This window comes from Corythoichthys intestinalis, chromosome 7 (assembly GCF_030265065.1).
Source record: "Corythoichthys intestinalis isolate RoL2023-P3 chromosome 7, ASM3026506v1, whole genome shotgun sequence".
NCBI lineage: Eukaryota > Metazoa > Chordata > Actinopteri > Syngnathiformes > Syngnathidae > Corythoichthys > Corythoichthys intestinalis.
In genome coordinates this window covers 13,404,120-13,425,772 of record NC_080401.1, presented here as the reverse complement: position 1 = coordinate 13,425,772, position 21,653 = coordinate 13,404,120, and the positions used below count along the sequence as shown (strand labels likewise).

The following is a 21,653-nucleotide window of genomic DNA, read 5'->3' as shown; positions in this document are numbered from 1 at the left end:
TATGCAGAAATGTGAGAAATTCCAAAAGGTTCAGATACTTTTTCATACCACTGTATCATAAAGTATGTGCTGGTCGCACATTGTTAGAATGATACGCTCCTCCATGTTGACAAAGTGTGGCGTGTGGATATAAATTTCCAAGTTGGCCAGTGTTCTCGCAGGTGATTTGTCGATCAATAAATCCGTTGCCGATTGGTTGTAGTGCCAGGTGACGGTGACAGAAATAGAACAAAATTCCCATATTAAACTAATTTCTAAGGAGTATACTGGTTGATGTCAAAAGTTGTAGAGAATAAAATATTTATTCATAAGATTGTAGTTGTTATGCATTTGTTACGAAAGTATATATAGACCCTACTCACATGACGTCACAACCACGCCTCCGCGCCATGTTGTCCGTCTACTTGTCGTGTTGACGCATTACCGCTACGTAAATTCCTCCTATTATGGCGTGTTTTTCTGCTCGTTAACGTTAATAATCAAAATGGTGAAGGCGTGTGTGGCGGTTGGTTGCAATAACAGAGAAGATAGACGGAGAGACTTGAAATTCTACCGTATTCCGAGAGACCCGGAGAGGAGAGCGAGATGGACTGCTGCAATTCGACGAGAAAACTGGGCTCCAAACGATAACCACGGATTATGTAGTAGTCATTTTATATCTGGTAAGATGCATTTAATATATATTTTAGACGGTTTTGGGCTGACAACCACAATTAAGATCATTGCGAGGCTAATTGCCGACAACATACAGTTTCAAATTCAAGATGCTTATTTCTTCCACCATCATTACATTTTGAATAATATTTAGCTGGTACCAAGTGAAAGAAGCTGGCCTCGTCTACGGATCATCAGTTAAACAGGTGTGTCCAAACTTTTGCAAAGGGGGCCAGATTTGGTTTGGTAAAAATGCGGGGGGCTACCTTGGCTGATTTACATAGAACAATATATTTAAACAAATGTTAGCAAACCCTTCTGTGTGTCACATTTGCTTTATTATTTTTTTAAATTCATAATTTCAACAGTCTCGTCTATGTGGCGTTCTCTTTCGACACTCGGGCTCTTGCGAAATACTGCTGCTGTGAAATTAAACTAGCTTCAAGTTGCTATAATTTCTCGCTGCGTATCTTCCCTGTAATGTTGTACATGCCAGCGTGTCTTGTTCGGTAATATTATCGCGTCACATCGAACTCTTTGAAAACAGCGACAGTCTCTTTGCAAATGAGGCAGACGCAGTTGTTGCGTGTTTTAATGAAGAAATAGTCCAATATCCACCTATCCTTGAAGCGTCGGCCATCGCAGTCACCTTTTTTTTTTTTTTTTTGATTGTCGCCATTTTAGAAATCACACAGGGTAATGTTTCTTAGAGTGCTGCTCTTAAAGTTTTTCAAAGTTTCGTGAGAATAGGCCGAGTTTCTGTGGAAAAGATAGTTGCAGATATCAGGGTAGCAGATGTCAGGCAGAGAGGGCGAAGACAGCGGATCGAAAAATATCGATTTAGGCATCAAATATGGATCGGGCGAATGGATAGACTGAAGCTTTTCCACATAACGCCTTTTATGCAATGCATCCAATGAGTTCACAGTGTCTGAAAGCACCGGGGCTTCCATGAATTGCTCTATAAACTGAACGACTAATTGAAACCATTGAGAATAAGGCTAAACAGAGACGGACAATATGGCGGCCGGATACAGCGACACGTCATTCTGTGACGTCGGTGAGAAGGGTCTATAGGTTAAATAGTACAGTGACAGCGACAGTACAGTGTACGCCCCTGAATCTTCTGTTTGCAACCCAAAAATTTTAAGATAGAGGCCACTGTGCTCCAAGCTAAAAATATCAGTCTGGAGCCCTGTAGCACCATCAATATATTTGGGTTTCCGTGCAGTGGAGGAACAATATCAATTGGTGGTGCTCATCCACTGCTCAAATTGTAAAGCCAGTAAACACCACAGAAGAACAAGGATGCTCTTGTGCTCATATTTTGCAGGTTGTGTATAGGGTAAATGTCATACAGTGTGATTTAATACCGTAAAATACAATTGAGTGCAGTTTTTCCTCATGAAAGAACAGGGTTTAAAAAAACAAATTTGGGTGTTTTTGTGGTGGACTAGAAATGATTAATTGCATTCTCAGATAATTCAACTTAAGTCCAGTGACTGTAGATATTTCTACAAAACAATACAGAGACACATATGACAGATTATTCACCTTGAAGAAAGCCTTCCCGGGAGAGCTGAAGCTGATATAGCTGCAAAGAGCGGGGCGACGTCATACTAAAACCTATGGATTAACCTATGGATTTATGACTGGATGTCACTTAAATTTATAAGCGAGTCAAGGCAGGTGGGCAAAAACTATGGCAATATAGTCAATGCACTGTATAACTCGATCCATCCATCTCCCGTACTGCTTATCCTGTTAAGGGTCGTGGGATCTGGCTTCAGGCAAAATCATTCACTCATATTCACAATTTTTGAGTTGTGACTGAACCCACACTGCCGGCAGGCAAGTCAGACGAGTGTACCACTACAACATCAGTGATTTACTGTATGCTTAAAAACATGATGTAATGTGGGGCGCCAATGATGAACCACAAAACCACTAGGACACTCACTACATTCTTTTTAATGCATTGTTTCTGTGGACCACTCTTACCACGGTTTCTTCAATATTGCGGTACTGTTGCTGCAATTGATGAGCGGACTTTGACATTTGAATGTTTGTTGTTATGCTGTTTATTGCATCATATTGAGGGTTGCATGCCACTTCGTGTCTCTCTAATGCAAAACCTAGGAATGAGTTCTTGTTGTAATGCACTGCACCATTAAAAACTGCAAATACAAAAACAATCATAAAACATGTTTAGTTTACTGTTAAAGAAAATTATGGATTAGAATATTTCAAAGCTATCTCTTATCTATTTGTACTAGGGGTGGGAACCTCTTGGTAGCTAACGATACGATACAATTTGAGATACAAAGGTCACGATAACGACGATCTCATCATATGGCGATACAATGATTATCGATACATTGGTCAGGAAATCATTCTAGGATATTTTACAAAACAACTAATAAACAGGAAAAACAAGCTTCTGCTGTGAATTGGAATGAGTTTATCACTAGTAGACGTCCAATCCGTTTGAAGTGGGAGGGTGGCAGCGAATGAACATTCGCTGCCAACCCTCCCACTTCAAACGGATTCAACGTCTATGGCTGTCAGCGGCTACTAATGCCAGGCCAAGAGGTAATTTGGGGGCATTTCAGGCATTTCAATCAGTTCCTGCTTATTGGGGGAATTTTGTGGGTCACTTCCTGTTGATTCTGGGGCATTTTATGGGTCACCTCCTGTTGATTTTGGGTCACAGAACACAAAGGGACCTGGGAATCTCCCAAATGAATAGGCAGTGACTCAAACTCAACAGGAAGTGACTTGTAAATGTTCTAAAATTAACAGAAAGTAACCTGTAAATTCCCCCCAAAAATGGAAAGAGTGACTGTGAATGCACTGGTTTTGAATGAACGAACGTTCATTCCAGAGGTTGCGCTAGACTTTTTCGTTGTCTGTCATTTTGACTGACAGGGTCATAAAAATCCGGTCATAATCTATTTTTACCCGTCATTTAAATTTTTAAAATGATGATAATGACATTGTGGTGACCCTTTGTTTGGCATAATTCACCTTCCGTACTTGTGTGTCCATTTGGCCGAGCGCGTTACCGGCTACGACACAGTCACGTGACAGACACTTAAGAGCCGCGCGCGTTCCGGCTTGAATAGAGAGTTCACAGGGAGCAGCAGAGCTACAGCGGCTGGACACAGCAATTCGAGCTAACAAGACTCTTAACATTGCATACCGCTTCAACATATTCAATAGTATTTAGTTTTCATTCATTTTAAATTAATATTCTGTCCGAACAAGCTTAACAGAGAATCCACACCGTGCCATCACACATCAAGCAGATGAATATGTAACTTTTTCTCCGAAGTGACAAAAACAGCTAACTGTGGCCCCAGTAGTTAGGTAGCCTACCATATGTAGCATATGGAACAATGAAATTAACAGTTCACCTGCTGTGGCCTGAACGTAGTCTCACACTTTCCTCCTGGTGCGCATGGACTTGAATTGCGTGCCCACTTGTGCACTCCCTGTTTTTTCACCTCTTTTATCAACACCATCGTCGTTTTGGGGCTTTTTGAAGAAACTTCGGACACTCAGTTGCCTTGACATTTTTCAGAAAAAGGCCAACGACGTCATGCATCAAGAGAGACAATAGCTAATTAATATGCTCACTCGCCACCCTGTGGTATGGGGTGTGAATTGCAACCTGTCAAAATGACAGATGAACTTTAGTTTTTTCCGTCACCGTTTTAAAAAATCGGTCAACGACGGAAAATATTCGGTTAACACGACCCCTGGTTCATTAGCCCCTCCCAGTCTAGATGGATTGGGCGTCGAGCACTGTCAATGGTAGCCATTGTGTAAACTGAAACACTATTACGGTGGAGGATTTTGATCGCAACTTGTTAGTTCCTTTTTTTGTTTTGTTTTTTAAACATTGACACCTTTTATAAAACGGTATCTTGAATTTTGGCAGGTGCATATTGATAACCTTTTGGGATACAAAGTATCACGATATATCACCATTTTAATATTTTGTCACACCCCTACTTTTTACTTCTTTTAATGAATTGTTTTAAAAAAAAGTTACATTTACAGTATAGCACTGGCAGCTGTAGTTGCCACAATTTCAATGTTTAAAATAATGGGCAAATTATAAAACACAGATAAAAATTCTACAGCGCTTTTGATTTGTTTAAAAACTGAAAATCATGGTTGGAAAAAAATATTGTTAATTAATCAGTTTTGATGGTGGTGATGATGTCACTGCGCTCCCTTTCTCTTTGTTCCCCCTCTCAAAAGCCACACTGGCAGCTTGGCAGTCAAGCGTGCTCACAGCTGAGCTACTACAACAACTAGAGCAGGTGCTGCGCTGGTGACAGAAAACAGACTGCCCTTTTGGCTGAGCAGTCAGCAAGCTTGACTACCAGATCGACATTAAGGGTTCAAATCACGGCTGAACAGGGTTGAAAACGAAAAAAAGGAGCGCAGTGATGTCACCTTTAGACCAGTTGCTTCTTCAAACCATTACAAAAACAATAGTTGAAATGTAGTTCTAAGTTTTACAGGAAACATACTGCAATGATCCATTTAAAAAAATTTTAAACATAGTATTTCATCAACCACAGCGGCAGTTACAGTGGTACCTCTACTTACGAAATTAATTGGTTCTGGAAGTGCAGTGATCCCTCGCTACTTCACGCCTCAAACTTCATGCCCTCAGCCCATCGCAGATTTTTTTTTTCAATTAAAAAAATAAATAAATACAGTATTTTATAGATATGGCCGATCCGATCACGTACAGCCTCTCTCTCCTTCTGCTTTGGTTGCTCACCAAGCAGCTGCTTGTTAAAGTAACGATGAGTGACAGCTCTGAACCACCTACCCTGAAAGGCGCCTGAATGTATCAGCTCATTGAGCTTGTTAAACACTAGCGGTAGGGTGCTGTGGCGACTCATTGTGTGTAAGTGAGCAGCATGAGCGGATTTGAGTGGAGTCACTCAATAAAGCATTTAATAAAGACACGCATTTTGCTACGTTATTCTTGTTTAAAAATGATTCGGTGGGAAATTAACATGTTTAAAACTTTTTTTTTTTAATTTAAAATACACTTTGGGGGAAAAAAACATGCCTTATATGTATCTTCCCAATGCTAAATCTCAATAAATACATTGAAAACACACACACACACGCACACACAGACACACACACAAAAGGAATGTAAATAAGCTCTGCCTCTACTTCGCTGATTTTCTATTATCGCGGCAGGGGGTGGTGCCGGGCGGTCCCCATTAACCGCGAAAAACGAGGGATCACTGTAGTTTTTTAACGTGAAAATTCTGTAAGTAGAGACGCCTTTTACATTTAAATGCCCTAATCCATTCCTAGACCCCCCAAAATTCATATATAAATCTTTTATAATGCATAAAAATGCATCAAAACATGTAACAAATACATTTTACAATTAGATTATTGTACAATAAACATGAAATAAGAGTCGTGCATAATGTAAAAAAAACCATTCTAGGCAATAGCCAATGGCAGTGCAGCCATAAGTACATTACGTTCAGCAACTGTGGGGACTGCGAGTACCAGCCATACAGTATTTTTGCCTTTCGTATCCTAAAAATTCTTTCGTAACAAGAGGCGTTGAGGCGTGTCTTAACCTGAAAATTCTGTCTTATCCTTGACAGGGTCAAGGGTGCTGGAGCCTATCCTAAGTGACTTTAGGTGAAAGCAGACTGAACCCTAAACTGGTCGCCAGGCTGTTTAGAGCACACACAGAGACAGGCAATCATTCACATTCACAATCACACCACCACTGAGTGGGAATAAATCAGCTGCCAGCAGTGTTGTTAATCTAGTTTAAAAAAGCAATTAGTTACACTTACAAATTACATCTCCCATAAGTAATTGAGTTAGTAACTCAGTTACCTCAATGTAAGAGTAATTAGTTACTCAGCAAAATAATTGACGTTACTTTTCATGTTCTACACGTTATTACGTGATCCATTTTGTAACGTGTTTCACATCAAATATGTTATATTAACTGATTGAATTGAACTGTCTTTTTCATTCCCCCCCAAAAAGCATAAAATTTCACCTATATAAGAGTGCAATGGTATACAAACTTTAACATTTAAATGCTGTGAGAAAAAAAAAGCCTTTTTGTTTTTCCTGTTGTACTGAACCCGCACCAAACCGTGACCCCGTACCGAGGGACGTACTGAACTCTGACTTGTGTGTACCATCACACACCTAATACATGTAGATCTATCTCTCAATATGCAGGAGAGGCTCTGAATGTCTTCCCTCATCGATCTTTGCTCTAGTTGTTTTGTTTAAAAAAAAATTAAAAAAAAAAAAAAGAATCACACAAGGTGTATGGATATGTTATTCAAGAAAAGTTTAGGGCAAGTGACTATTTTTGGTACTAAAAAACAAAGGGTTATTATATTATAGCATCTACAAGGACAACACACACTTGGGGATGATAATTCATACTAAAAAGGAAAACAGTCCATTATCTTCAATTAATTGTACCCACCTGAAAGCCACGAACTGTATGTTAAAAAAAAAAAAAAAAAAAAAAAAGGTGCCCAAGAGTTTAAGATGACGCTTGCCACGCTAAATACTAATGCTACCGAGAATGTGAATGCAATGCTAACGTTCCGAGCCACCGAGCATCACGTTTGCAATGGCGTCACAACCACCTGCCGCTCTGCTCTCTCCGTGTCTCTCAGACATCTCTCACGTCATTCAACCAAATTGTAGTAACGAGCGCCTTCACATCCTCAGTAATGGTAAATTGCAAATATGGGAAAAGTAACTACCGTAATTTTCAGACTAAAAGACGCGCCTGAAAATAAGCCGCCACACACCAAATTTGACACAAAAATGGCATTTGTTCATAGATAAGCCGCACTGGACTATAAACTCACTGTATTATGGGATATTTACACCAAAAGATATTAACCGATAAAACTTTATTTGACAGTGGCATCATTGTTAGGGCCTCTGTCCCTCCCTTCTGAGCCTTGGCCCACCTCTGGCAGGTGTGCGTGTTTTTATTCTTATTACAGATTGGACGTCAGACGGGTGGAGCAGCCACAGGTGATGGCGATGATAATCAGCCCTCTTTAAAAGCAATGGACGCCGCCACCTCGTCGCCCGATCAAGGTGTCTGTTTTTTAAGTCAGCTGTATCTTGCATTCTTTATTTATTTCTCTGATCACCGGCTCACGACATTTTTGCTCTCATCCCAGGTCCTGTTTTTTGCGCGCCCCTTGTTGGATTTCACGCCTGCGTCCTTCCCGGGCTTCATCGCCTCACGCCCACTCAACTACCCCCGATCTGAAAGCTCTGTGTTGCTGCTTTTGTGTTGGACACAAATAAAGTATTTTGGTTCATTGGTACACCGTGCCTGTGTCTGCATAGGGAACCTCTCCATTCCGCGAATCCTAACAATCATAAGAATGTCTAAGATCAAATGAACCACCAACCACTGCTTCCGTGTGTGCTGCCACCTGCTGTCAACACTGTTGTCATCCAACATGCCTCCTAGTATGCACTGCAGCAGCCCCACAGATGTAAATAACAATCATAATTCATGTTCTGTGCTAATTATTTCTTCAGTTTAGGGCTGTGGCTATCGATTATTTTAGTACTCGACTAATCGATGAAATAGTTGTTTCGAATAATCGAGTAACCGGAAAAGGAACATCAAAAATTAAAATACCTGAGCTGAGCCTCAAATGGTATTAAAAATAAATAAATGAGGATCTACGTACAACAAAAGAACAATTGGCTAACTCACATGGCAAAAGTCCGCTAGCTTAAATGCTATAAAATGCTAACTTTTTTTTCCAATGCTCTTAACAAATAGTTCAGACTCATATTCCCACACAAACGGCTAAATGTACATATAAACTAAATTACGAATGCAATAAAAAACATTAGCCCAAAGAAAAACTTACGTTGGTCTTAACAGGGAGCAGTTGGATTGAGCCATGTGAAATAAGGCAGACCAGAGGGCAATGTATCCACCCTAATCAATAAACTAAATGTAAACACTTTCAAAATAAAACGTTACAACGGCACTTTAATTAAACGAATCCTCGAGGCAACAAAATTTAATTCAAATATTTTTTTCTAATCGAAAACTCAAGTTAATCGATTAATCGTTGCAGCACTACTTCAGTTACTGTTCCAGTTGTTTCATGTATTGCCAGTTATGGTATTTGGTAACACTTTGACAGTGGCGTAAGAGCATAAGACCATCATAAATATGACATGACACTGCCATGAGCATTAATAAATGCTTTTGACAGGTGTCATTTATTTTGCCCAATGATACTTAATGACATTTGTCATAAGCATTCATTAATCCCAATGAGAGTGTCATGTCATAATTATGATGGTCTTATGGGGCCTCCGTCAAATAAAGTGTTGCCTATTAATCCAAATAAATAAAAAAATAAGCCCCATTAGACTATAAGCCGCAGGATTCAAAATGAGGGGAAAAAGTAGCGGCTTATACACTGTATCACAAAAGTGAGTACACCCCTCGCATTTCTACAGATATTTAAGTATATCTTTTTATGGGACAACACTGACAAAATAACACTTTGACACAATGAAAAGTAGTCTGTGTGCAGCTTATATAATAGAGTTAATTTATCTTCCTCTCAAAATAACTCAATATAGCCATTAATATCTAAACTTCTGGCAACAAAAGTGAGTACACCCCTTAGAAACTACGAACATCCCTAAATGTCCAAATTGAGTACTGCTTGTCATTTTCCCTCCAAAATGTCATGTGACTCGTAAGTGTTACTAGGTCCAGGTGTGCATAGTAGGGAGCAGGTGTTTTCAAATTTGTAGTGCAGGTCTCACACCCTCTCATACTGGTCACTGAAAGTTCCAACATTGCACCACATGGCAAAGAACACTTTGAGGATCTTAAAAGACGTATTGCTGCGCGACATAAAGATGGCCAAGGCTACAAGAAGATTGCCAACACCCTGAAACTGAGCTGCAGCACAATGGCTAAGATCATCCAGCGTTTTAAAAGAGCAGGGTCCACTCAGAACAGGCCTCGGGTTGGTCGTCCAAAGAAGCTGAGCAAACGTGCTGAGCGTCACATCCAAATGCTTTCATTTAAAAATCGTCGCCGGAGTGCTGTCAGCATTGCTTCAGAGATTGAAGAAGTGGGGGGTCAGCCTGTTAGTGCTCAGACCATACGCCACACTCTACATCAAATTGGTGTGCATGGCTGTCACCCCAGGAGGAAGCCTCTTCTGAAGACGGTACACAAGAAAGCCCGCAAACAGTTTGCTGAATATTCAACAAAGCACATGGATTACTCGAACCATGTCCTATGGTCTGATTAAGTTGTTTGGTTCTGATGGTCTCAAGCATGTGTGGCGGCGACCAGGTGAGGAATACAAAGATAAGTGTGTCATGCCTACAGTCAAACATGGTGGTGAGAATGTCATGGTCTGGGGGTGCATGAGTGCTGCAGGTTTTGGAGGGTTACATTCCATTGAGGGAAACATGAACTCCAACATGTACTGTGAAATACTGCAGCAGAGCGTGATCCCCTCCCTCCAGAAACTGGGTCGCAGGGCAGTGTTACAGCATGAGCACCTCCAAGATGACCACTGCTTTACTGAAGAGGCTGAGGGTAAAGGTGATGGACTGGCCAAGCATGTCTCCAGACTTGAACCCAATAGAACATCTTTGGGGGATCCTCAAGCGGAAGGTGGAGGTGCGCAAAGTCTCAAATATCCGGCAGCTCCGCAATGTCGTCATGGAGGAGTGGAAGAGCATTCCAGTGGCAACCTGTAAAGCTCTGATCAACTCCATGCCCAGGAGAGTAAAGGCAGTTCTGGATAATAGTGGTGGCCACACAAAATATTGAGCGTTGACATGTTGAATGTTAGCTAGGGCTGTGAAATGATGAAAATTTTTAATCGAGTTAAATACAGCTTAAAAATGAATTAATCGTAATTAATCGCAATTCAAACCATCTCTAAAATATGCCATATTTTTCTGTAAATTATTGTTGGAATGGAAAGATAAGACACAAGACGGATATATACATACAACATACTGTACATAAGTAATGTATTTGTTTATCATAACAATAAATCCACAAGATGGCATTAACATTATTAACATTCTTTCTGTTAATAGGATCCACGGATAGAAAAACTTGTAGTTCTTAAAATATAAATGTTAGTACAAGTTATAGTAATTTTATATTAAAACCCCTGCAAATGTTTTCGTTTTAATAAAATTTGTAAAATTTTCAACCAAAAAATAAACTAGTAGCTTGCCATTGTTGACGTCTCCAAGCGGGAGGTCACATGGGCTCCCTGCCGTTCTTCCACAGTGTCTTTAACTACGTAAGGTAGTGATTGAAATACACCACAAGGTGTCAATGGCGAGTTTTAAATTAATTATAGATCAATCCAACGAGTGGGTTTTCCCCCTCGACTGACATCGTAGTTTCCGGGTTCGTTCATTTGAGTTTTCGCTTCACAACGTACGAGACCTCTGATAATTTGTATATTGTGACTAAATATTGCCATCCAGTGTATTTGTTGAGCTAAACGAAATGTTTGAATAGAGTTTGACCAAAGTCTGAGTAAGTTTTATGTGTGTTTTGCATAGCTATTTTGATTGGGAATGCCAGTTCACTTTGCATTGTTGTTTAACTGTGTGACAATAAGGCCTCATTAATACAGATTGAAGCACTTTTCTTTTTGTGAACATTATCTTTTTTTGAGAGATAGGAATTTTTTTTTTTTTTTGCGCGTTCACTAAATGATACTTATGCTTGTTGTGAAGGAGTTGTAATATTCTGATATAGAATTATGCGAGGCACCCTGAAGTGCAAGCGGCGCCAATGATGTTTGCTCACATGATGCGAGGGTGAGTTAGAGACACGGCCTGCCGAAAGCCGTAAGTTGTGTTAATGTTGAAGCTAAAAGTGATAATAAAGAAGCAAAGTGCCAGCACGTCGTGTGTGGTATACCTTTGTTAAGAAAAAGCACAAAACAAGACAGGAGTTGCCGAAGCTTATGCCAAAAAACGGCGCGGTCCAATGAACGCCTGTGTCCACTCGCCTTTCTATGCCTCTTATTATGTGCAAAAAAATGGCGTCATTGTAATCTGAGGCAATGCATGAGCTGGTCATTCCGCGCATACGTTAAATGCCTCAAATATTTTAACGTGATTAATTTTTTAAAAAATTAATTACCGCCCTTTAACGCGATAAATTTGACAGCACTAATGTTAATATTGTCAACTTTCACTAAGGGGTGTACTCACTTTTGTTGCCAGGGGTTTAGATATTAATGGCTATATTTTGAGTTATTTTGAGGGGAAAATAAATTAACTCTATTATGTAAACTGCACACAGACTACTTTTCATTGTGACAACGTGTCATTTTGTCAGTGTTGTCCCATGAAAAGATACATACAAATACAATACAATAAATACAGTGGAGCAAATAAGTATTTAGTCAACCACCAATTGTGCAAGTTCTCCTACTTGAAAAGATTAGAGAGGCCTGTAATTGTCAACATGGGTACACCTCAACCATGAGAGACAGAATGTGAAAAAAACCCAGAAACTCACATTGTTTGATTTTTAAAGAATTTATTTCAAAATTAGAGTGGAAAATAAGTATTTGGTCACCTACAAACAAGCAAGATTTCTGGCTGTCAAAGAGGTCTAACTTCTTCTAACGAGGTCTAACGAGGCTCCACTCGTTACCTGTATTAATGGCACCTCTTTTAACTCATTATCGGTATAAAAGACACCTGTCCACAACTTCAGTCAGTCACACTCCAAACTCCACTATGGCCAAGACCAAAGAGCTGTCGAAGGACACCAGAGACAAAATTGTAGCCCTGCACCAGGCTGGGAAGACTGAATCTGCAATAGGTAAAACGCTTGGTGTAAAGAAATCAACTGTGGGAGCAATTATTAGAAAATGGAAGACATACAAGACCACTGATAATCTCCCTCGATCTGGGGGTCCATGCAAGATCTCACCCGTGGCGTCAAAATGATAACAAGAACGGTGAGCAAAAATCCCAGAACCACACGGGGGGACCTAGTGAATGACCTAGAGAGAGCTGGGACCACAGTAACAAAAGCTACTATCAGTAATACAATGTGCTGCCAGGGACTCAAATCCTGCACTGCCAGACGTGTCCCCCTGCTGAAGCCAGTACATGTCCAGGCCCGTCTGTGGTTCGCTAGAGAGCATTTGGATGATCCAGAAGAGGACTGGGAGAATGTGTTATGGGCAGATGAAACCAAAATAGAACTTTTTGGTAGAAACACAGGTTTTCTTGTTTGGAGGAGAAAGAATATTGCATTGCATCTGAAGAACACCATACCCACTGTGAAGCATGGGGGTGGAAACATCATCCTTTGGGGCTGTTTTTCTGCAAAGGGACCAGGATGATTGATCTGTGTAATGGAAAGAATGAATCGGGCCATGTATTGAGAGATTTTGAGTGAAAATCTCCATCCATCAGCAAGGGCATTGAAGATGAGACGTGGTTGGGTCTTTCAGCATGACAATGATCCCAAACACACAGCCAGGGCAACAAAGGAGTGGCTTCGTAAGAAGCATTTCAAGGTCCTGGAGTGGCCTAGCCAGTCTCCAGATCGCAACTCCATAGAAAATCTGTGGAGGGAGTTGAAAGTCCGCATTGCCCAATGACAGCCCCAAAACATCACTGCTCTAGAGGAGATCTGCATGGAGGAATGGGCCAAAATACCAGCAACAGTGTGTGAAAAGCTTGTGAAGAGTTACATAAACGTTTGGCCTCCGTTATTGCCAACAAAGGGAACATAACAAAGTATTGAGATAAACTTTTGGTATTGACCAAATACTTATTTTCCACCATGATTTGCAAATCAATTATTTAAAAATCAAACAATATGATTTTCTGGTTTTTTTTTTTCACATTCTGTCTCTCATGGTTGAGGTTTACCCATGTTGACAATTACAGGCCTCTCTAATGTTTTCAAGTGGGAGAACTTGCACAATTAGTAGTTGACTAAATACTTATTTGCCCCACTTGATCTGCAGAAATGCGAGGGGTGTACTCACTTTTGTGATAAACTGTAGTCCGAAAATTATGGTAATTAGACAACTCACCACTGACAACAATAACGCCGTTAGTAACACCATTATACCATAACGCCGTTATTAACAACACTGACTGCCAGTATTCTTTTTTTTTTTAACTGTCTTTCGAACAGTGTATGCAGTCAGCCCTAACTTTGCGGCCAGTGTTTTTGCATGAGACTTGAGGCCCGAACTCGCAACTACTAACCAAAACAGCTGTGTATATTATTCTGGCCTTGTGTAACAGCAGACTATATAGAGTACATGCTTTCATTATAAGACTCTTAATTCACTGGAGCATCTTCATGATTGTACAGGGACCGACTTTGTGCACACTCTGCATGCACTGGTATGCCGTGCAGAGCAAGAAAGCTCTACAGGATTAAGAGAAGCTGCTCTATTACTCTTTATTGTTTTTTTTATCCAGACTAGCGGTCATTACTGGCTGACGGCAGTCTGTCGACATGTAGGCGGGAATCTTCTTAGCTCACAGATAATACCCCTCCCGCGTTTATATTCTCCTCCCCTTCATGTACCTGTACATGTCACTTGATGTAGGCATATCAACAGGACATCAACAGAAGAATACATCGGAATGCTGACTCGAAGAATGACGCGCTTTGAGTTGCTTGTTGCTGAGTGATAGCAAAACTGTCAGAGATGTGCTGCTGTCTTTTCATGGGAAAGGGAGGGACTCAAGCAGCCGCATGAATAGTGAGGAGGGTACCTGGGAGGCATCTCCGGGCTTGTCAAACACAAGAAATCTTATCCATGCCGCCAAGAATTACTACTCGTGTGACGAGGAAAGCTGAAAATAGCAGTTGTCGCTGCACAATTGGAACAAATGAAAGTTGCTTTGCAGATAAAACATTTTGCAGCTGGGCAGCTTATAGTTTCTGTCAAACTGCTGATGCCTGAGCTTGTAGGTTGCAATTATTTGCCCTTTTTCCATCTCCTGCATCCCTCCTCTAAACCCCCTCTGGTAGCCAGAGCAGCATTTAATTGTGGAGGGCTGAGCCGGGGTAAGGAGTAATCAGATGAGGACGCAAGGCAGGGGGAGTCACATGGGCACGCATGCTGGCTAACCAGGGATTAATAACACTGGCATCTTGATTGGAGTTCAGCTGCTCTCCCTCCCGGAGTGCGAGGGAGGAGGCTTGGTGACAAAAAGGCGAAGAAAAAGAGAGACGAGCGGGACAGTTACAATGACAGGAGACAATAAAGGACTGACAGTGGAGAGAGAAACAGGGAGAGACGAGGGCAGCGAGTTAGTGCCGTGAGAGGGAGTGGGAGGAAAAAGAGTGGGAATTGGAGGCAGTGCAGTGCAGTGCAGGGGGGGAGCATGGAAAAGAGAGGGAGCGAGTGAGCTGTAGAGACGAGAAGCCTCTGCTGCTGTGAGCCAGTGAGGCGCTGGAGGGCTGGAAGAGGAGACGCAGGTCCAAAAGAAGGATTGAGGAGCTCCAGAGACAGGAGTGGGGGTAGAAGGCAAAAAAAGGAGGCAGGGTGATAACATCACAAACAGAAAACGGGGCTCCAGTGGTTTGGGAGTGAGCTTCAAGTGGGAGCAAATCGGATAAAAGTTGTAGAAAAAAAGGCAGCAGCGGAGAGCGGAGACAGATTGAGGAGATACAGCCCAAGTTGATGGCAAAAGTGGGAGGAGATTTATGGCAAAAGAAAAGGAAGCTCTCGCTATCGCAGGAGTCCTTTCCCCCCGTGCATCTCGTGGACATCATCCGTCAGCATGTTCTCTGACAGCAGGGCTCCGGCGGCCAGAGAGCACAGAACCTTCAAGCCTCACGCCCCTCACTTCATCCCGTGGCTGCGCAACAGTCTCAAGTCCCAGCAAAGCTCCGACATGGGGCTCAACGGGCCGTACAAATCCAATCCTGAGCTTCATGACAATCTGGCCCCTCTGGAAAGAACCAAAGGGATCGGGATCTTCTCCATCCCGGGGAAGAACAAGCCCAAGAAGAGCGATCTGCGTTGCAACGGCGTGGGAATGGCCAGGATGCTGCCGGTGGTGCTGAGGGGCCACCACATCTTGGGAAAACAGAAGGAAGGCAGTCCCGCAAAGTCCAAGCAGTCCTCAGAAGTGGAACTAGATCCCATTAGTCACGACAACCTGAGTGACGCTCCCACATCTGTCTCCCCAGTCAGCAAATACTCGCCTCTTGCGGGTAGTCCCCTGGTTCCTGCACCCGCTCTTCTAATTGACGGTCCAGACGCTAAGGTCGGCGTCTGCATGGAAGAGAGGAGGGCGGACGTCTGGGACTACACCAGCCATGTTATTCATCAGAGAGACCTGCAGTCATCCGTCTGGCTCAGTTCAAACCCTCAGGGATCGACAAAAGATGGACAGCGTAGCTTCAAATCCAGCTTCAGCTACATCAGCAGGAACTGCCAGAGCCAAAGAGACCTGAGCGTACTCAGAGAGCCACCTGTGGAAGGCTCCAGTGCACCACTCAATGGAGTCATCTTCTCCACTGAGGTTCCTCACAGGGGTCTAGGCTTTACAACCACTCTGAGAGGTCCGGGAAAGCACGGGAAGCGTCTGCAGGCACTGGGCCCGAACCAAGCCAGGTGGCTCCGCCACAAACCAAAGAGTGAGGAGGAATCACCGAGGAAGGGGACGGACTGCAGTAGAAAAGTGATTCGCAACCAGCTCAAGCGGGTGGTGGACAATCTGGAACAGGTTCTGACTGCACTGAGGGATGTCCAGCAGGAAATGAAAGAGGTAAATATGTTTTTGCAGTACTTAGGAGAAAAATGATTAAGCAGTCTGCGCATCTGCCTCACAGTTCTGAAATTCAGTGTTCCAACCTCTGCTTTGGCATTCCTGAATTTCTGTTTTTTGCTCATTCTTTTTCTGAGTATGTGCTCCCAAATTCCTAAAAATGATAGTGCCAAACACCTTTATGTCATGAGTCCATATTGTGTTAAAGTTTCCATCAGTGCACCATTATGATTGCGCACCTGAGACACAAATGAGAACAAGCGCCATAAAAGACAGACTGCATCCTTTTTATACATGCTATGGGAATCCCAAATTCTTTTCAATGAGTTATTAAATTTGTTGAAAACAACTTTCAACATTGGTTCTCTTAGCACCCACACATCACGAGACCTTGAATTGCCTTAACCTACACAGTAAATGATTACTGAATAACAAAACTGACATGAATGGTTTAAAGATTTGGACCAAAACTGTTTTTACTTGCATGATTTAATAATGGAGCCTCAGGGATATTGGGTGAAGCATGAATAAAAATGTCACCTAAGGGCAGCTGCATATCAATGGTGCATATTAAAAAGACTGTGGTACCTTGACGTTTGAGTCTGACATTTTGTTGCTTTGTGTTGAGTCAAAATTCAAGTTATGAGTGAGCTTCGCAAACATCACTTTATTAGGTTTGTTGGGTGACCGTGAATAGGCCAGTGTTTCATTTCAAAAAGTGATTTTATTTACTGTAGTGCTTTGAGACACAAGTTCAATTTGTTCCCTGAGCACACTAATAGTTCATAACGCGCATCTCAAATCAAATCTCAAATGTATCTAAAATCCCTTTCCCAAAAGACTGAAGGTTTCAATTATTTTTGTCATAATTGCATGATAGAACGAGCCTCTCCCAATCACCCAATGGCCGAAAAATAATAAATATTTGTGTTTTTAATGAGCAAAACAGCACTCTGTAATATTCTACTTGACAAAAAAACTGTACTAACATAAACAGAGGGGATGGAAAGAATTAAACATTATGATTAATGGCTGCTTCAGGTGTCTGTGACTTGTCAACAGAGGGTCTGTATAATACAATCATTTATACAATAATAAAAAGAGTTGCACATCTAGTGTACTGCAGCGATGCAGTGGTACTTCTACTGATGAACGTCTCTACGTGCAGAATTTTCAGGTTAAGACACGCCTCAACGGGAAAATATTGCCTCATTTCGAAAGAACTTTCAGGATACGAATGGCAAAAATAGAGTAGGGGCTGCTACTGTCAACTCCCAGAGTTTACTGAACCTAACGCATTTATACAGTGCCTTCCATAATTATTAGCACCCCTGGTTAAGATGTGTTTTTTAGCTTCTTATATATATATATATTTTTTTATTCAAATAATATGGGACCTTAATGGAAAAAAAGAGAAAAATCCAACCTTCAATACAAGTGCATTTATTCAGTGGGGTTAAAAATCTCACATAAAGAAATAATTATTTGACATCAAATAATGTGTGTCACCATTGTTAGCACCCCTGGTGTTAATACTTTGTACAACCCCCTTTTGCCAACAAAACAAGGTCTGGGGACTGAGATGGCCATGGGAGGAGCTTGATTTTGTGTCTGGTGAACCATTTCTGTGTAGATTTGGCCATATGTTTAGGGTCATTGTCTTGCTGAAAGACCCAGTGACGACCCATCTTCAGCTTTCGGGCAGAGGGCAACAGATTTTGATTTAAAATGTCCTGGTACAGTGATACCTCAGCTCACGAACACTTAAGCTCACGAACTTTTCGCCTCAAGAACATTAAATTCGCGAGTATATAGTCTCTGCTGACGAAGTAGTTTTCGGCGGACGAACCAAACCACGCAGTCGAACAGCGCCACGAGAAGCTGACACACGCTCACGGCGTCCCAGTTCGTCCCCTCCCTTTCGTTGAGTGCGGACGTGGTTTGTGTTTGATAGACATTTTGGACCATATTGAGAGTACTTTTGCTATTATGGGACCGAAAAAGACCCCGCCACAGGCTAGTGTTAAGCCTAAGAAGACATTAAAGAAAATAAGGTATATTTTTGTGTAGTTTTAAGGCTTATTTAGTAGAAAATTATGTTTTATGGGGACCTGGGAACGGATTATTCTCATTTTAATGGTTTCTTATGGAAAATAAATGTTCAGAAGACGAACTTTTCGCCTTACACACACTTTCTGGGAACCAATTATGTTCGTGAGCTGAGGTATCACTGTATTTCAAAGCATTCATGATGCCATGCACCCTAACAAGGTTCCCAGGGCCTTTGGAAGCGAAACAGCCCCACAGCATCACTGACCCACCCCAATACTTCACAGTGGGTATGAAGTGCTTTTCAGCATGCGCATCTTTCGTGGCACGCCAGACCCACTTAAGAGTGTTTGTTGCCAAAAAGCTCAATCTTGGTCTCATCTCACCATGGACAGGAGGGCATTTAAAAAAAAAAAAAAAAATCGGTCCAGGCTTCAACTGGGACCGTGTGCTTTTGGAGACCCCCATTTACAGACTTCGCACAACCGTTTTTTTTTTCAACCCAGCCATAAAACGAAGGTAATTAATTATATTTATTATTCAAAATGTCTGTCGCTTTTAGCGTAGAATCATTAACTGATGTCTCATATTTCATTAAAAAAAAAAAAACGACTTTAAAAAAACTATTCATTCACAAATTTTAAACTTTTAAACAAATTACGTCACAATGAAAAAATGGCGTCTGTAAAAAAGTCACGGATATTTACCTCATAACTATTGCTAAATTGTATTTTTTTGTTACTGTCGCATTTTCCCCAATATGCTAGATGATAAATAATCGATGCAAACAAAGAAAAAAAAAAATGTTTAAAAGGGTAAATATATGAAAAAGAAAATCTCGACCACTCCTTGATGTCCTTGATGTCTGCGATTTCTGCATCGCGACCCTTGTTATCTGTTTCACCCATAAAATCCCCAAAAAATCCAGCTGTGGCCATTCACAGCTGTGTCTTGACACTCAGCGATATATACGACATGGAGTTTTTGTATCGAAACAAGGTAAGGACGCGATAATATCTCGTTAAAGTCATGGCGTCTGTAATTCCCGCTCTCGCGTGCTCTCGCCTATAGGGTTTTGCTGTTTAAAAAACTTTTTTTTTTTTAAATGCCCTCCTGTCCAAAAATTTTCTTCCCCCAGAAAGTTGAGATTTTAAGCTTTCCAATGATGTATCACACATGCATATCAGACAATTTTGAAATATGGCCAAATTGGGGGTTTCAGAGCGGAACTTCAAGTCACCTGAGTGTTTTCCGCCATATATATATATATATATATATATATATATATATACATATATATATATATGTATATATACACATTTACATATATACATATACACACACACATATATACATATACACACACACATATATCATGGCTCTCTTGAGTTTCCAGTTATTTCTACAACTCTGATTTTTCTCCGATAGAGTGATTGGAACAGATACTTCTTTGTCACAAAAAACATTCATGAAGTTTGGTTCTTTTATTACTTTATTATGGGTTAACAGAAAAAGTGATCAAATCTGCTGGGTCAAAAATATACATACATGGATCTGAAAAAGCGAATCAATTGCCACGTTTACATGGAGCCAAATATTCCAATTACAATCGGAATATTTGTTCAAACCGAATAAATGTGTTCCATATAAACACCTCATTCGGAATGAACAGGCCCAAACCGAATGGAATTTCATTCCGATTCATGGGGTGGAATATTCCTTTTCCCAAACCGATTAGAAGTAAAATTATATCATGTAAACAGGGAAGCGGAATGGTGTCTGGTTGCGTTCTTTCTGCGCATGCTCCGTACTGACGTGGTGACGTCACTTGGTGACGTAAGTAACGTCACTTGCAACATGGCTTCCAAGCACACGCACAGCGCACCCACACAACTTTTTAAATGAACGGCATATCATTCTGAAGTTTTGTTTCCACTCGAAAAGTTAAAACAGCAGCTGATCTGACGATTGATCTCCATGTTTTGCAACGTGACGCTTTGTTTTGATTAATCTGCGCATGTCAGACGGCAATTGTCAAACGTCCTTTCGGAATAAAGGCAGTCACATGTAAACGCTGGATCGGAATAGATGAAGTGACATGTAAACAGCTGATGTGAAATTTCCATTCAGAATGATTTGAATCGGTATGAATAAAAGTCAGCATGTAAACGTGGCTATTGACTTGAACAAGTCAGGAAAGTCACTTGGAGCAATTTCAAAGCAGCTGCAGGTCCCAAGAGCAACAGTGCAAACAATTGTTTGTAAGTATAAAGTGCATGGCACTGTTTTGTCACTGCCATGATCAGGAAGAAACCGCAAGCTATCACCTGCTGCTGAGAGAAAATTGGTCAGGAGGGTGAAGATTCAACCGAGAATCACCAAAAAGCAGATCTGCCAAGAATTAGAAGCTGCTGGAACACAGGTGTCAGTGTCCACAGTCAAGCATGTTTTGCATCTCCATGGACTGAGAGGCTGCCGTGCAAGAAGGAAGCCCTTGCTCCAAAAGCGGCACCTTAAGGTTCAACTTAAGTTTGCTGCTGATCACATGGACAAAGATAAGACCTTCTGGAGCAAAGTTCTGTGGTCAGACGAAACAAAAATCGAGCTGTTTGGCCACAATGCCCAGCAATATGTTTGGAGGGGAAAAGGTGAGGCCTTTAACCCCAAGTACACCATGCCTACCGTCAAGCACGGTGGTGGTAGTATTATGCTGTGGGGCTGTTTTGCTGCCAATGGAACTGGTGCTTTACAGAGAGTAAATGGGATAATGAAGAAGGAGGATTACCTTCAAATTCTTCAAGATAACCTAACGTCATCAGCCCGAAGATTGGGTCTTGGGCGCAGTTGGGTGTTCCAACAGGACAATGACCCCAAACACACATCAAAAGTGGTAATGGAATGGCTAAATCAGGCTAGAATTAAGGTTTTCAAATGGCCTTCCCAAAGTCCTGACTTAAACCCCATTGAGAACTTGTGGACAATGCTGAAGAAACAAGTCCATGTCAGAAAGCCATCAAATTTAACTGAACTGCACCAATTCTGTCAAGAGGAGGGGTCAAAGATTCAACCAGAAGCTTGCCAGAAGCTTGTGG

At 41.4% G+C, this 21,653-nt stretch overlaps 1 protein-coding gene across 3 annotated transcripts in view; it reads left to right on the top strand.

The window, feature by feature from the left end:
- The first annotated feature begins 14,749 nt into the window (after nucleotides 1–14,749).
- LOC130918914 (uncharacterized) overlaps nucleotides 14,750–21,653 on the top strand; it is a 59,064-nt gene continuing 52,160 nt past the window's right edge. For 2 of the 3 annotated variants that reach the window (XM_057841154.1, XM_057841152.1), the window contains exon 1: nucleotides 14,750–16,512. In XM_057841154.1, the coding sequence (XP_057697137.1) occupies nucleotides 15,520–16,512 (993 nt within the window). In that variant the 5' untranslated portion in view covers nucleotides 14,750–15,519. The remainder of the gene's footprint in view (nucleotides 16,513–21,653) is intronic. The other variant, XM_057841151.1, reaches the window with a different exon arrangement.